This window comes from Metopolophium dirhodum, chromosome 5, assembly GCF_019925205.1.
Source record: "Metopolophium dirhodum isolate CAU chromosome 5, ASM1992520v1, whole genome shotgun sequence".
Classification (NCBI taxonomy): domain Eukaryota; kingdom Metazoa; phylum Arthropoda; class Insecta; order Hemiptera; family Aphididae; genus Metopolophium; species Metopolophium dirhodum.
In genome coordinates this window covers 17,502,957-17,516,548 of record NC_083564.1, presented here as the reverse complement: position 1 = coordinate 17,516,548, position 13,592 = coordinate 17,502,957, and the positions used below count along the sequence as shown (strand labels likewise).

General features: G+C 28.0%; 1 protein-coding gene across 1 annotated transcript; it reads left to right on the top strand.

Moving 5' to 3' along the window:
- The first annotated feature begins 984 nt into the window (after positions 1-984).
- Positions 985-12,991, top strand: LOC132945959 (uncharacterized). Its single transcript, XM_061015803.1, has 9 exons — positions 985-1,075; positions 2,315-2,344; positions 4,837-4,860; positions 5,872-5,901; positions 6,495-6,536; positions 9,553-9,579; positions 9,696-9,716; positions 11,527-11,583; positions 12,669-12,991. The coding sequence occupies exons 1-9, from the start codon at positions 1,018-1,020 to the stop codon at positions 12,731-12,733; spliced, it is 354 nt and encodes a 117-aa protein (XP_060871786.1). The 5' UTR covers positions 985-1,017; the 3' UTR covers positions 12,734-12,991.
- Positions 12,992-13,592: the final 601 nt, after the last annotated feature.

Below are 13,592 nucleotides of genomic sequence, written 5' to 3'. Positions count from 1 at the left end.
ATTGTAGATACATAAAATTTTCACTGAATGTTTATATTGGCATTTTCTATAAACCATAATAATTTCAAAATATTTTGACTCATTATGAGCTATTTATGAACATTTTCCATTTTAAATTTTAAATTTTTTTGTTTGTTTTTTTTTCTATAAATGTTAATAAAATTGTATTTGTTGAGTCAAAATGCGTGCGAATATAATAATAAATATATTAAAACAATAGCAGTTGAAAAATATTAAAAATACATACTCAAACATTTTTTCTATAAATATTTAAAGTTAAATTTTTGACAAGGTCAATTTTAAAATTTAAAAATGATTTCGTAGTTTAATTTATACAATTTTCAATTTTTATAGCTTATATTTAATTTCCCGCCACATGTTGTTATATTATAAGCATTTTAAGTTTTAATTTTCTACCTACTCATAGATTTCCTATAAGTAGGTACCAAATTCAATTTTCTGTTAGTTATTTAATTACTATAGTAAGTAGTAAAATATAATTTGAAAATTAAATCTAAACATAATCTCTATACTACTATACTAGTATGGAGTAGGTACATTAATTGTGTTAAAATCAATATAAATTTGTAAAATATTGTTTCTTTTTAAACAGATAAAAATAACATGTATAAAATAGAATATGGCAAGTATATATAATACAGCGAGAACACAATAAATAACAACTATATATAGTTGCATTTAAAAACCGGTACCGTCAATGGGTGGGATATAAAATATTATTATTATAAAATAATGAGGGATATAAATCATAGAATAACATACAAACCGTGTGGGTAAATGATAATATTATGATAGTAAATATAATTATAATAACCATAAATATATATTATATTATATTATAATATTGTCGATCATGAATATTTTATAATAATTAATAATGTTATACTGTAATACAAGTATTCAAAATAAATAAGTTTTTGTTATATTAAATAAATAATAAACAATAAACAAACACAAATAAAACCTAATAAATTATTGAAGAATAATACAAGTGTTATGTATATTTTATTAGGGAAAAATAAACTCAAAAGTGCAATAAAATCACATAATTTTGGTGAGAACATTATTATAGATTTAATCTAGCTACCTAACTTTAATTGATTAATACAAATGAATTATGTTTTACTGATAAAATATCAAGAGTTCAAATTTTGTAAGAAATAAATATAGTTAATGAAAAAATTTTAAATGTTATAAAAACAAATATCTAAAAATGGGTACAGCATTTTAAAAAAATATTTTCATATCATTTATAAACATTTAAAGATAATTTTTTGACAAAGTCAATTTTAAAATTTTAAAATGATTTTGTAGTTAAATTTATACAATTTTCAATTTTTATAGCTTATATTTAATTTCCCACCACATGTTCTTGACATATTATAAGCGTTTTAAAATTGAATTTTCTACCTACTCATAGATTTTCTATAAGTGGGTACCAAATTCAATTCTTTGTTAGTTTTTAATTACTTAAGTAAGTAGTCCTACTAATATTATAAACGCGAAAGTTTGTAAGTATGTTTGTTACTCTTTCACGTAAAAACTACTGAATGGATTTTAATGAAACTTTACAATATTATAGCTTATACATCAGAATAACACATAGGCTACAATTTATAAACATATTATGAGAATTTGGTAGTTTTAAGGCTACCAAAAGCTACCCACGACAAAAGGGGAGCACTTTTGTCGTGACATATGAGCCGCGCCGCGTGATGACCCGAGGGCCAAGTCGGTGGAGCTTTGTACACGCATCCGCAAGTGAATGCGAAAGATTTATTAGTTAAAGAAAAAAAATATTGATAACAGTAAAATAAGGTTTTTTAGGTGATCGGGTGACTGTATTTTTTCAAGTGTGGAACAAATAATAATAAATTGGCACATGCAAATGTGTCACAAATAATAATAATGGCTTGGTCCGTAATCAAATCACCCCAAAACACTCGGCCCACGGGGATCGACACATCGTGACGGATTGCTAGACGCTCAAACTTTTAAACATTCCCGCCAAAGCGCCAAGCCTTAACTCCAATCCATATCACTAATCCTTATCACAAATCCTAAACTTTCGTCTTACAGCCTTTGCGACTTTTATAATTCCAACGACATTGTCTCCAAAATTGGTACACACTCTCAGCGAGTCCAACTCTCCCAGAGTTTCACTTAGAGCTAGTAATATATAATATGAAAATTAAATCTAAACATAATCTCTATACTACTATACTAGTATGGAGTAGGTACGTTAATAAATTGTTCAATATACATTTATAAAATATTGTTTTTTTTTAAACAGATGAAAATAACATTGAGAAAATAGAATATGGCAAGTATATATTATAACACAGCGATAACGCAATAGTTAACAACTATATTTAGTTGCCAGCTAAAATATTGTTTGTTTTTTATCAAACTGATTTTTAATATTTTGAGGGATATTGACATGGTTTTGGACTAAAGAGGAAAATGGAAATAAGTTTTTTTTTGTGTGCTTGAAAATGGAGAGCGGAGTACCAATATATTTATTTTATTTTTGGAAAAAATACTTGCACTCTTTATCAAAATTACTCAGGTATTCAAAATAAATAAGTTTTTGTTATATTAAATAAATAACATAAACAAACACAAATAAAACCAAATAAAGGTAGATTTAATCTAGCTACCTAACTTCAATTGATAAATACAAATGAATTATGTTTCACTGATAAAATATCAATAGAGTTCAAATTTTGTAAAATATAAATATAGTTAATAAAAAAGTTTTAAATGTTATAAAAACAAATACCTAAACATTGGGTAGGTACAGCATTTTTTAAAAATATTCTTATATCTTTTAAATGATTTTACTTAAAATCTGATGATTATCAACTAACCAAAATGATAAACTATTGTACAGAACCATACAAGTATTCCCTGTTATACATCAATATTTATGCATCATATTATACATCTTATAACAGTACAAACTTCAGAGAAAAATATGTCCGAGAAAAATTTAACCTATGAGTGTAACTTATGCGTCATGCAAATATAACAGTATTATTTTGTATCAAGCGAACAATGTTCATCACCAAATCGTAATTTATACAAACAATAATTATATTTGTGCCCCCAGGGCATCATTCTACCAATTAAAAAAAAAAAAATTGTTAGTATATAATTGAATAACAATATTTCTATTTCTATTATTCCTGAATAAAAAATTGTGACTATGTATTTTTAATATTTTTCAACTGGTATTGACCAATATATCAGGAGCCTTGTATTAAATTTTCAGGCTTTTTGACCCAACAATTACAATTTTACTGATAACTAAAAAAATTTAAAACTAAAAATGTCCGTAAATAGCTCAAAACGAGTCATATAATATTTTGAAAATGTTTTGGTGTATAAGAAATACTAATATAAATATTAAGTCAAAATTTCCAAATGTACCTACAGTCATTTGTTTTAGAGTTGCACCAAAAACCAAAATCGATTTTCTCGAAAACAAATTTTGCGTAAAAATTCCTGTTTTTCCTTAATTTTTCTTTTGTTTTTAACGTCGCTTTTGGGAAATTGTTACTTTTGACCCCCTAAAGTACCAACTAGATTCACTTTCCTATCAGAAAAGTTACTGTTGAAGAAAATCCAACCACTTTTACTGTCCTGTTACGTACCCACGTATTAAGTAGTCATATATTAACTATGTACAGCGCGCCGCACGTTTCTAATAATATTTGACACTATAACTAATAAGGCAATTAGTATAGTATAACATGCGGAGGTCGTTGCAAAAGCGTAGAGAAAATAATTAAACTATAGAAGGTGCTGTCACATACGTATCTTTCCTGGAAAGCCAACGCCCATACGCAGGATACGAGTCGACCAGCATACCAAATACGAGACCCGAACTCTGTCTCATGAGCCACTACTACGACCACCCACTCCAAAGGACACAATCATATATATTATAGAAGCCCAGGACAAGAGCTCTTCAGACGGTTAGGGACATTCAGAGTCAGGTCGTAACACCACTCACAGTTTAAATTCTATCTTAAAGAGTCGTAGCACCACTCTTTTACACCATATATTATAACATTGTAATTTTGTACTACGTTAATAAACATTCATCATACCTAGTACATCACGTATTTCATTTCTGCGTTGATGTATATATCGACGTCGGTTGGGACGTAACAGTCCTAAAAGGCGATGACAGACACAAAAAAATAAATAAAAAAAACTCACATCATTGTAAAATCAATACATTCTCGCTTCCTTCAGAATCTAAAATAATGTAAGTACTCGATCCGCCACTGAGCCATCTAGCTTATCACTATTTATCTAGCAATCAGAAACTCTGAACAACACACACACATAAACACAGGCACTAACCTTTGTTGTAAAATTTAAGTTCACCATTTTCAATTTCTAGGAACAATAATTGTTGATAGATAATTAAAATAAAATTTGATTTTGTTTAATACTGCAGGCATACAATTTAAATTGTATTATAAATTTACAACACACGCAGGAATTAATACAATTTTTAAAGAAATTCCCAATACAATTGTGATATAAGTACCTATTATATTATAAAATGTCAAACATTAAATATTTAATTTTAATATAAAGGTACTGTTAAGTGGTATTCAACTTTTATGAGTTAAAAAAGAACATGAAATCAAACAAACGTTATTATATAAGTTCTAATGTATCTATACTTTTTTATTGTTTAAATTATTATTCATTAATCACTATTCAGTATGATAATAGCCAGTGGTTAATTGTGTTAATATCAATATAAATTAATTATAAAATATTATTTTCTTACAGATGAAATAGTAAAAATAAATAAAAGCAAGTATACTATTATTAACGATACAATTAATACATTTTTTATTAAAATTGAAAAAGGTAGACAAGTGAGTACCGATCTGCTATTGCTATACAATAGTAATCACTTGTCGAACATGTCGATGTAATGGATGTGTTATATTTGAATTAAATGATAAATAATTGCATACCAAAAACGATTCTGAGTGGATACGTTGTGGCCTTCTATAAATAATCCTTGTATAAAAATTCAAATGTAATTATGAAAAAAAAAGTAATAAAAATCAAAAAAAAATGTATGGCTATAAATATCTCAAAGAGAGTAAAAATAGTTTTAATATTTTACAATGTTTTTAAAAAGGTCTTTTTAAAATTTGGTGAACATATCAAGAATCTAAAGTTATTAGTTTTTGAATTACACCAGAAAAATAATATCGAATTTGTTGAAAAATTAGTTTTGATTAAAAATTACCATTTTAGATTCTCAGCCAAGCAATGAATTTACTCATTATGAGCTATTTATGAATATTTTCCATTCTCAATTTTCAATATTTGTTTTTTTTTTTTTCTATAAATGTCAATAAAATTGTATTTGTTGAGTCAAAATGCGTCCTAATTTAATATATTATTACAATAGTAGTTGAAAAATATTACAAATACATATTCAAACATTTTTTTTATAAATATTTTAAGTTAAATTTTTGAAAAGGTCAATTTTAAAATTTAAAAATGATTTTGTAGTTAAATTTATACATTTTTCAATTTGTATACCTTCTATTTAATTTCCCACCACATGTTGTTGTCATATTATAAGCGTTTTAAATTTGAATTTTCTACCTACTCATAGATTTCCTATAAGTGGGTACCAAATTCAATTCTCTATTAGTTTTTAATAACTATAGTAAGTAGTAAAATATAATTTGAAAATTAAATCTAAATATAATCTCTATACTACTATAATGCTAGTATGGAGTAGGTACGTTAATTGTGTTAATATCAATATACATTTGTAAAATATTGTTTTTTTATAAACAGATGAAAATAACATAGAAAAAATAGAATATGGCAAGTATATAATATTATAATACAGCGAGAACACAATAGTTAACAACTATATTTAGTTGCTATCTAAAATATTGCATTTTTTTTTATTAAACTGATTTTTAATATTTTGAGGGATATTGACATGGTTTTAGACTAAAGAGGCAAATGGAAATAAGTTTCTTTTGTGTGCTTGAAAATGGAGAGCAGAGTACCAATATAAGTATTTTATTTTTGGAAAAAATACTTGCACTCTTTATCAAAATTACTCACTCAGTACCTGATTTAAAAAAAATCTAGTATCGTCTTGGGTGTGATATAAAATATTATTATTATAAAATAATGAGGGATATCAATCATAGAATAACATACAAATCGTGTGGGTAAATGATAATATTATGATAGTAAATTTAATTATAATAATTATAAATATATATTATATTATATTATAATATTGTCGATCATGAATATTTTATAATAATTAATAATGTTATACTGTAATTAAAATATTCAAAATAAATAAGTTTTTGTTATATCAAACTAATAACATAAACAAACACAATTAAAACCTAATAAATTATTGAAAAATAATACAAGTGTTATGTATATTTTATTAGGGAAAAATAAATTCAAAAATGCAATCAAATCATATAATTTAAGTAAGAACAATATTATAGATTTAATGTAGCTACCTAACTTTAATTGATTAATACAAATGAATTATGTTTCACTGATAAAATATCAGTAAAGTTAAAATGTTGTATAAAAAAAATATAGTTAATAAAAAAATTTTAAATATAATAAAAAAAAATACCTAAAAAAAGGTACAGCATTTTTTAAAATCATTTTCATAACTTTTCAATGATTTTACACTAAACCTGACGATTATCAACTAACCAAAATGATAAACTATTGTACAGAACTATACAAGTATTCCCTGTTATACATCATATTATACATCTTATAACAGTACAAACTTCAGAGAAAAATATGTCCGAGATAAATTTAACCTATGAGTGTACCTTTACATGCTAATAGAACAATATTATTTTGTATCAAGCTAACTATGTTCATCACCAAATCGTAATTTATACAAACAATAATTATATTTGTACCCCCAGGGCATCATGTAGTACATCATTCTACCAATTTAAGAAAAAAAAATTGTTAATATATAATTGAATAACCATATTTCTATTGCTATTATTCCTGAATAAATAATAAATCTATATAATATATAAAAATGAATGTTTGTGTGTGTATGTGTGGGTTCCATGTCTTTACGCCGACAGTATCAACGCCGACGACATCTACGCTGACGGGATTTTATGCCGACAGTATCAATGCCGACATGATTTTACGCCGACAGTAAATACGCCGACTTTTTTTTTTTTTTTAGGAAAAAATTTAACTTATATGAAAAATGAAATATAATTAGGTTATTACGTGGTTAATTAATTAAAAAAAAAAAAAAAAGTTAGTCACTATCATGCCTAGTTATTTTAATAATACGTATTTACTATTTTTTGGCTCTGAAAAGAGCCTTTTTATGCCCTAAAAAGGGCATTTTTTTAAAACGACGAGTGCCACAACTTGGCTATTTAATACTGAAAATGAAAATTATGGGCGATTCCCTGCAGATAATCGGGGGTTTCACGACCTCCATAATCTTCAACGATTTCTTTTATTCGCAATGCTGTGTCACGATAACACCGTCGTCCTAGTGCTGGTTAATTTGGAATTAATTTAGGCTCTGCTGATTTTGCAGACCCTCAATGAATTTCGAAATAGAAGGATGGTTTGCTCCTAAAAGAGAACTGAATCCTTGATGCCAGCCTTCAACGGCGTTATTCGTTTTGGGCAGGTCATTCAGTGTTGCTTCATAACAGTTCCAGAGACTCAATTTGTATTTTGGAAGCATTCGTCCAAGGCCGGTTCTTCAGGCCTTACCATTCCACGTCGATTCACGCACGCTCATTGGGTGGCTGCATGACCCAATGAGCGTGCGTGGTTTACCTGTAGACCCGTATAAATACAGGTGGCGTTTTAATGATCAGTCACATCAATTCTAACAGTTGCTTCTGTAAGAACTACCATGCCACTAAACTTTGTTTTAAGTCAGAAAGGCAACCAACAGTTGGTCGACAAAGGTTTTGTGTATACAACCGACAAGTTAAGAGACGATAAACACATTTGGAAACGTGTGCATTATAACAAACGGAGGTGTCTTGGAAGAGTATGGACAGCTGATGACAATGTAATTTATGACAATGACAAGCATACTCATGTACCAGATGTGGCTGAAATCCGCGAAAGAAATCGTTGAAGATTATGGAGGTCATGAAACCTCCGATTATCTGCAGGGAATCGCCCATAATTTTCATTTTCAGTATTAAATAGCCAAGTTGTGGCACTCTCGTTTTAAAAAGGCTCTTTTCAGAGCCAAAAAATAGTAAATACGTATTATTAAAATAACTAGGCATGATAGTGACTAACTTTTTTTTTTTTTTTAATTAATTAACCATGTAATAACCTAAATATTTTTCATTTTCATATAAGTTAAATTTTTTTAAAAAAAAAAAAAAAAAAGTCGGCGTAAAATCATGTCAGCATTGATACTGTCAGCATAAAATCCCGTCGGCGTGTATGTCGTCAGCGTATATGTCGTCGGCGTAGATGTCGTCGCGTAGATGACGTCGGCGTAGATGTCGTCGGCGTAAAGACATGATACCGTATGTGTGTCCTTTATGCATTCCTAAACGGCTGGACCGATTGCGATGAAATTTCTGAAAAGAAGATAGACTAATTTAAAAAGGGTAAACTCCAACCCGTGGGGGGGGGGGGGGTATTCAAATCAAGGTATATGAGATTTACGATGGAAATTTGTTTGTAAATGGTTGCTATACATATTGGTTTTAATAATTATAAATATTATAATTAAAGCGATAATAGCCTGTCGGCGCACTAATGTTTCAATGTATTTTAGTACAGAATTTCTCAGAAAGTTCAAAATCACGGTTTCGACGGACCCAATTCCTTAAATTGTTTTATTTCTTTTTGTTTCTTTTCCTTTTTTATCTATTCACACGAATGTTTGGTTATTTTTTATTCATAGGATTTTAGTACGGTTAGGTCAAGTTAGCATTTTGTGTTAATTGATTGTATTTATCCGCCGTTGGTTGAATTAAATAAAAACGACAACTTGGTATAACTTTAGAGTTAAATTATACACTTATGTACTAGATTGCCTACCTGATAATATACTGCTGCGAATCTCACGGAAAACTTAAGTCAATATGGCTGTACATTAAAATATAAATTAATTTACACTTCAAAAGACATTGCTTCCCCAGTGTGTAACACCCTAAAGGAGTTGAACAATTAGAATTATTTTTCAGGGGAACGACGGGTCATTCATAAGTATTATTTTATTTATGATTTTATAGAAGTCCGATTTTGAAATATTTCATTATAGGTATATCCAAAAAAGAATGATAAGTTTGTAAATTGTTCTTGCCCCATTACCTATTAAGCTAGGTATAAAGCCAGCTTTTAATTTTCACTTGGCTGAAAAATAAAAGATTTAAGACCATTTGAGTTCTATTACTATGTTGTAAAGGACAATTTGAAAAATATAATTATAATCAACACTAGTTATCTTATTTTGTTTTGTAGGTTTAGAAAAGGATTCTAAAATAAACAGTAAGTTCCTGGAATAAGGTTATAATACCTATAGTATCATAAAAATTAATCTTCCCGTGTAGTTCCAAACGTCCTACATCAAAAAGTAATAATGTACTATGTTTCTTTTATTAAAGGCATCATGAAAACCTGGCATGGTAATTTATTTGTTGATAATTTTTCTAGGGTTTAAATTTAAAAAACTGGTAATTTGGTGATGCCCTGCTGTACATTAGGCGTCTAGAGAGTCATTGTAATGGATGTGTTAAAATTGAATTCAATGATATAAAATAATTGTATACGAAAAACAATTCTTAGCGAAGACTATGTTGTTATATTTATAATTGATGTAATTTTGATTAGAATATTTATATATAGAACCATGTTAAAGAAATAACTTGGAAGTCGTTATTTTCTATAATAGGTAGGTAGATTTTGAGTATATTATCTCGTTATTGAGCAGCTCACTGAATTGGATGCGATAAATTTGAATTTAATGATAAACCAATGCATATGAAAAAACGATTCTGAGATTTCGGCTGCATCCGAATTGCATGCCAAAAAAAAAAAAATGTCCGAATTGCATGCCGTCTCTTGGAGGGGTCTGTCCGAATTGCATGCCATCTCTTGGAGGGGTCTGTCCGAATTGCATGGCATCTCTTAGAGGGCTTTGTCCTTTTAGACTTTCCTAATTTTTTTTAAAAAAAAATGCATGTATAGAAACGCTTTTTTATGTATGGTTGTTACAACTGTTTAGTGATTAGTTTCTAGATTTAAGCAATAGACGCCGGGAAATATTAGAAAAAGAAAAAAGTATAAGTTTAGTGATGGCGGAATTTCAAAATAATGAAATTAATAGACTTTTATTTGTAGAAAAGTTGGCATACATGTCATTGCCGACAACAAAATTAAACAAAACTAAATTTTTAATATATTATGACTATATAATATGTAGATAATTATATTATTATTATATTATTACCTACTATTATTATTATGAATTATTATTATATATTATTTTGTTATAACCACCAAATTTAAAAATAATAATATTAAAAATACACTCACTTGATTACCCTAAACTACAATAATTTTATTTAACTAATGGCCTTTGTTATCGATGAAAAAAAAAATAGTTTTATTTTATGATTCTTATTCACAGTGTCACCTTCTACAATATTTATATGTTTTATTGTAATGTAACCAAATCCCGATCCTCCAGTTGAAAAGTAAGTTATTTATTCGGACATACCCCTCTAAGAGATGGCATGCAATTTGGACAGACTCCTCCAAGAGACGGCATGCAATTCGGACAGACCCCTCCAAGAGATGGCATGCAATTCGGACAGACCCCTCCAAGAGACGGCATGCAATTCGGACGATCTGATTTATATTTATTTTTTTGGCATGCGATTCGGATGCACCGGAGATTTCAAACATTTCTACCCTCCCCCCTTCCTCACGCACTATGGATCTATGTTCAGTGAATGTGCGTGAAAAAATATGGAGTCGGCAAATCAGTGAGTTGCCCTAGTTTAACAAAAACTAAAACGACACCACTGGTTTGTAGTTATTCAAAATACTATGTAAAAAAATTATCAAACCTATTGTGATATTTTAATATTATTTACTAAAAAGAGATATTTAAAAAAATATATTTGAGATTGATAAAATATTATCAAACATAACTTAAAAACTATCCACCATTGCCGCATTGAAATGTCATCTAGCATTCTCGCCTCAACCAATGGAGTATGGACAAGACGATGAAATTGACAAATCTACATACATTTTTAAATAACCAATTACTCTAATAGTATAATAGTGAACATTTTTTCCAAAAAAACCAAGATAATCTATCAACTAGTCATAGAAGGATAATTATTATTATAAACTTGAGGTAGTAAACTTTCCATTATCTCACTCAGTATAGTACCAAAATATTTTTATCTAAATTCTTTATTTTAGAAAGTAAAAAAGAATACTACGAAGACCAGATAAAGGTTTTAAAAAAAAAGAAGAAATGTACGTATTTTTGTGCAAAACAAATTAATTATTAATTTTCAGTTAAATAATTTAAATTACTGTTTAATAAATTATCACTCAATATTTAAGTGATTCTATAATATTAATATTTTATGGTTTAAAACTGGTATTGCTCAAAATTTCCCACTGTCGTGCTGTCATATATTTTTCCAAATATTAATAAAAGTATTTCATTTTTGAACCCTATATATATATTTATATAATGCATAAACTAGACCAAATTTGATACCGGAACCCACTTTTAACGTTGAATATTGTACCAACATATTCCTGCTCTAAAAAGTGTTGTCAGATAAGATTACCATACCATTATTACCTACTATTATTCAACAAACATTTTAGAAAATCAAATACTTCGATGTTCGACCAAACTGAATTTCGAATTCAACCATAATCAAATTAATAATGATTATGCACGACAGTAGATTAATTTGAATAATTGTAAAAAAGCGTTTGCCTCCCTAGTTTATTATACTAGTTTTATATTTTAAAATGTCTTATCGGTACATTTTTTAAACGCCAAAAGTTCGAAAAAAGTTCAAATAAGTTCGAGAAAATTTAATTTTGACCCATCTTCAATGAAATTAGAATGTTTAACAGTCTAGCTTGGAGGTGCTACAATATAAAATATCTGATAATTGTGTGTTTATGCCGTTTAGGGCTCCTTATATATTGTTTATACTCTTTAAACCTGCTTCATGAGACAAAAGGTAACCTTTAAAATCGCGCCATACACATTGCTGAGTGTATGGCCTACCTTTAAAGGTTTCTAAAACTAGTTTTAGTTTATAAAATTGTTTTCTTCACATATAAATAATTGAAATATTCTTGTGCAAAACTATTGTCCAGCTATCTTTTAGAAAAGAACGAACGATATTCTTAGAACATAGGGAAAAGATCGTGTTCATTGTAATTTGTAACTTCATACTTTTTTTTATTTAACTTATAAATACAACAAATCTCAAAAACAGCTAATTTATAAATTATTTGATGAATTTAGCTTGACGTAACAAAAAATAATAAAAAAATAATGATTGACCAAAATGACTATTGTTTGTATCTAGGTGCCTTGTATTTTACTACAAAAAAATGGTGCGAAGAGATGAAGGATGCTTCAAAGACAGTATAAACTATATAGACGTATAGATAGGCAAACAAAAACCAAGAACTGAAGAAAGTAAACGAAACTAAGCAAAACATATTAAAATGTTTAGTTAGTAATTCTAATTCCTAGCAAATAACTAACTAGTTATTAGTTATACATCTAGTACCTACTATATTATTTATTTGAAAATATAAATAAGGGATAAAATAATATTTAGCTTTCTATTATGATTCAATATTTACATATTTATTTAATTCTTTTTGTCATTTTATTAGGGTATGAGTGTATGACATAAAAAATCGAAATTCAAACAAAATTGTTTATTTTTCAATCTGTCTATTTTTATTCTTGTAAAATTGGTAAATACTTCAGGCAAGGCGAGTGGTTTAATACGTTTTGGTGTACCTATCAATTGCTGGTGGTGTCGGGCCACTGACCGTCGAGATTTCGAGAAGACCTGCGGTATGGTGAGGTGGCACGAATGTACACTAGGTAACCAATAAAATAAAATAGACACCTGGTTTTTTTTAGTTAAGCACTGCGATGGTTTTTTTTATTGTAACAACTTTGGGCCAGATAAGTGGCCAAAACGAAATGTAACAAATAAAAAAAAACAACGGGTGGTGATGAAAATATGATGTACCTACGATGCAATAGCAAAATACAAACAACTATATTGTTCAAATTTATTTTTTGGTGCTGCTAATTGTTGCACGTACTTTGAAAAAACTTAGTTCTATAGTTTGGGTTTGACAAGATTATCTAAATTATATATTGTAATTGTATATTGATAGGACTTTTAATTATAATTGTAGAGCTACAAAGGCCACAGTACTTATCATTCATAATATAATATTAGTGAATGCTATTTATTAGCATTTAC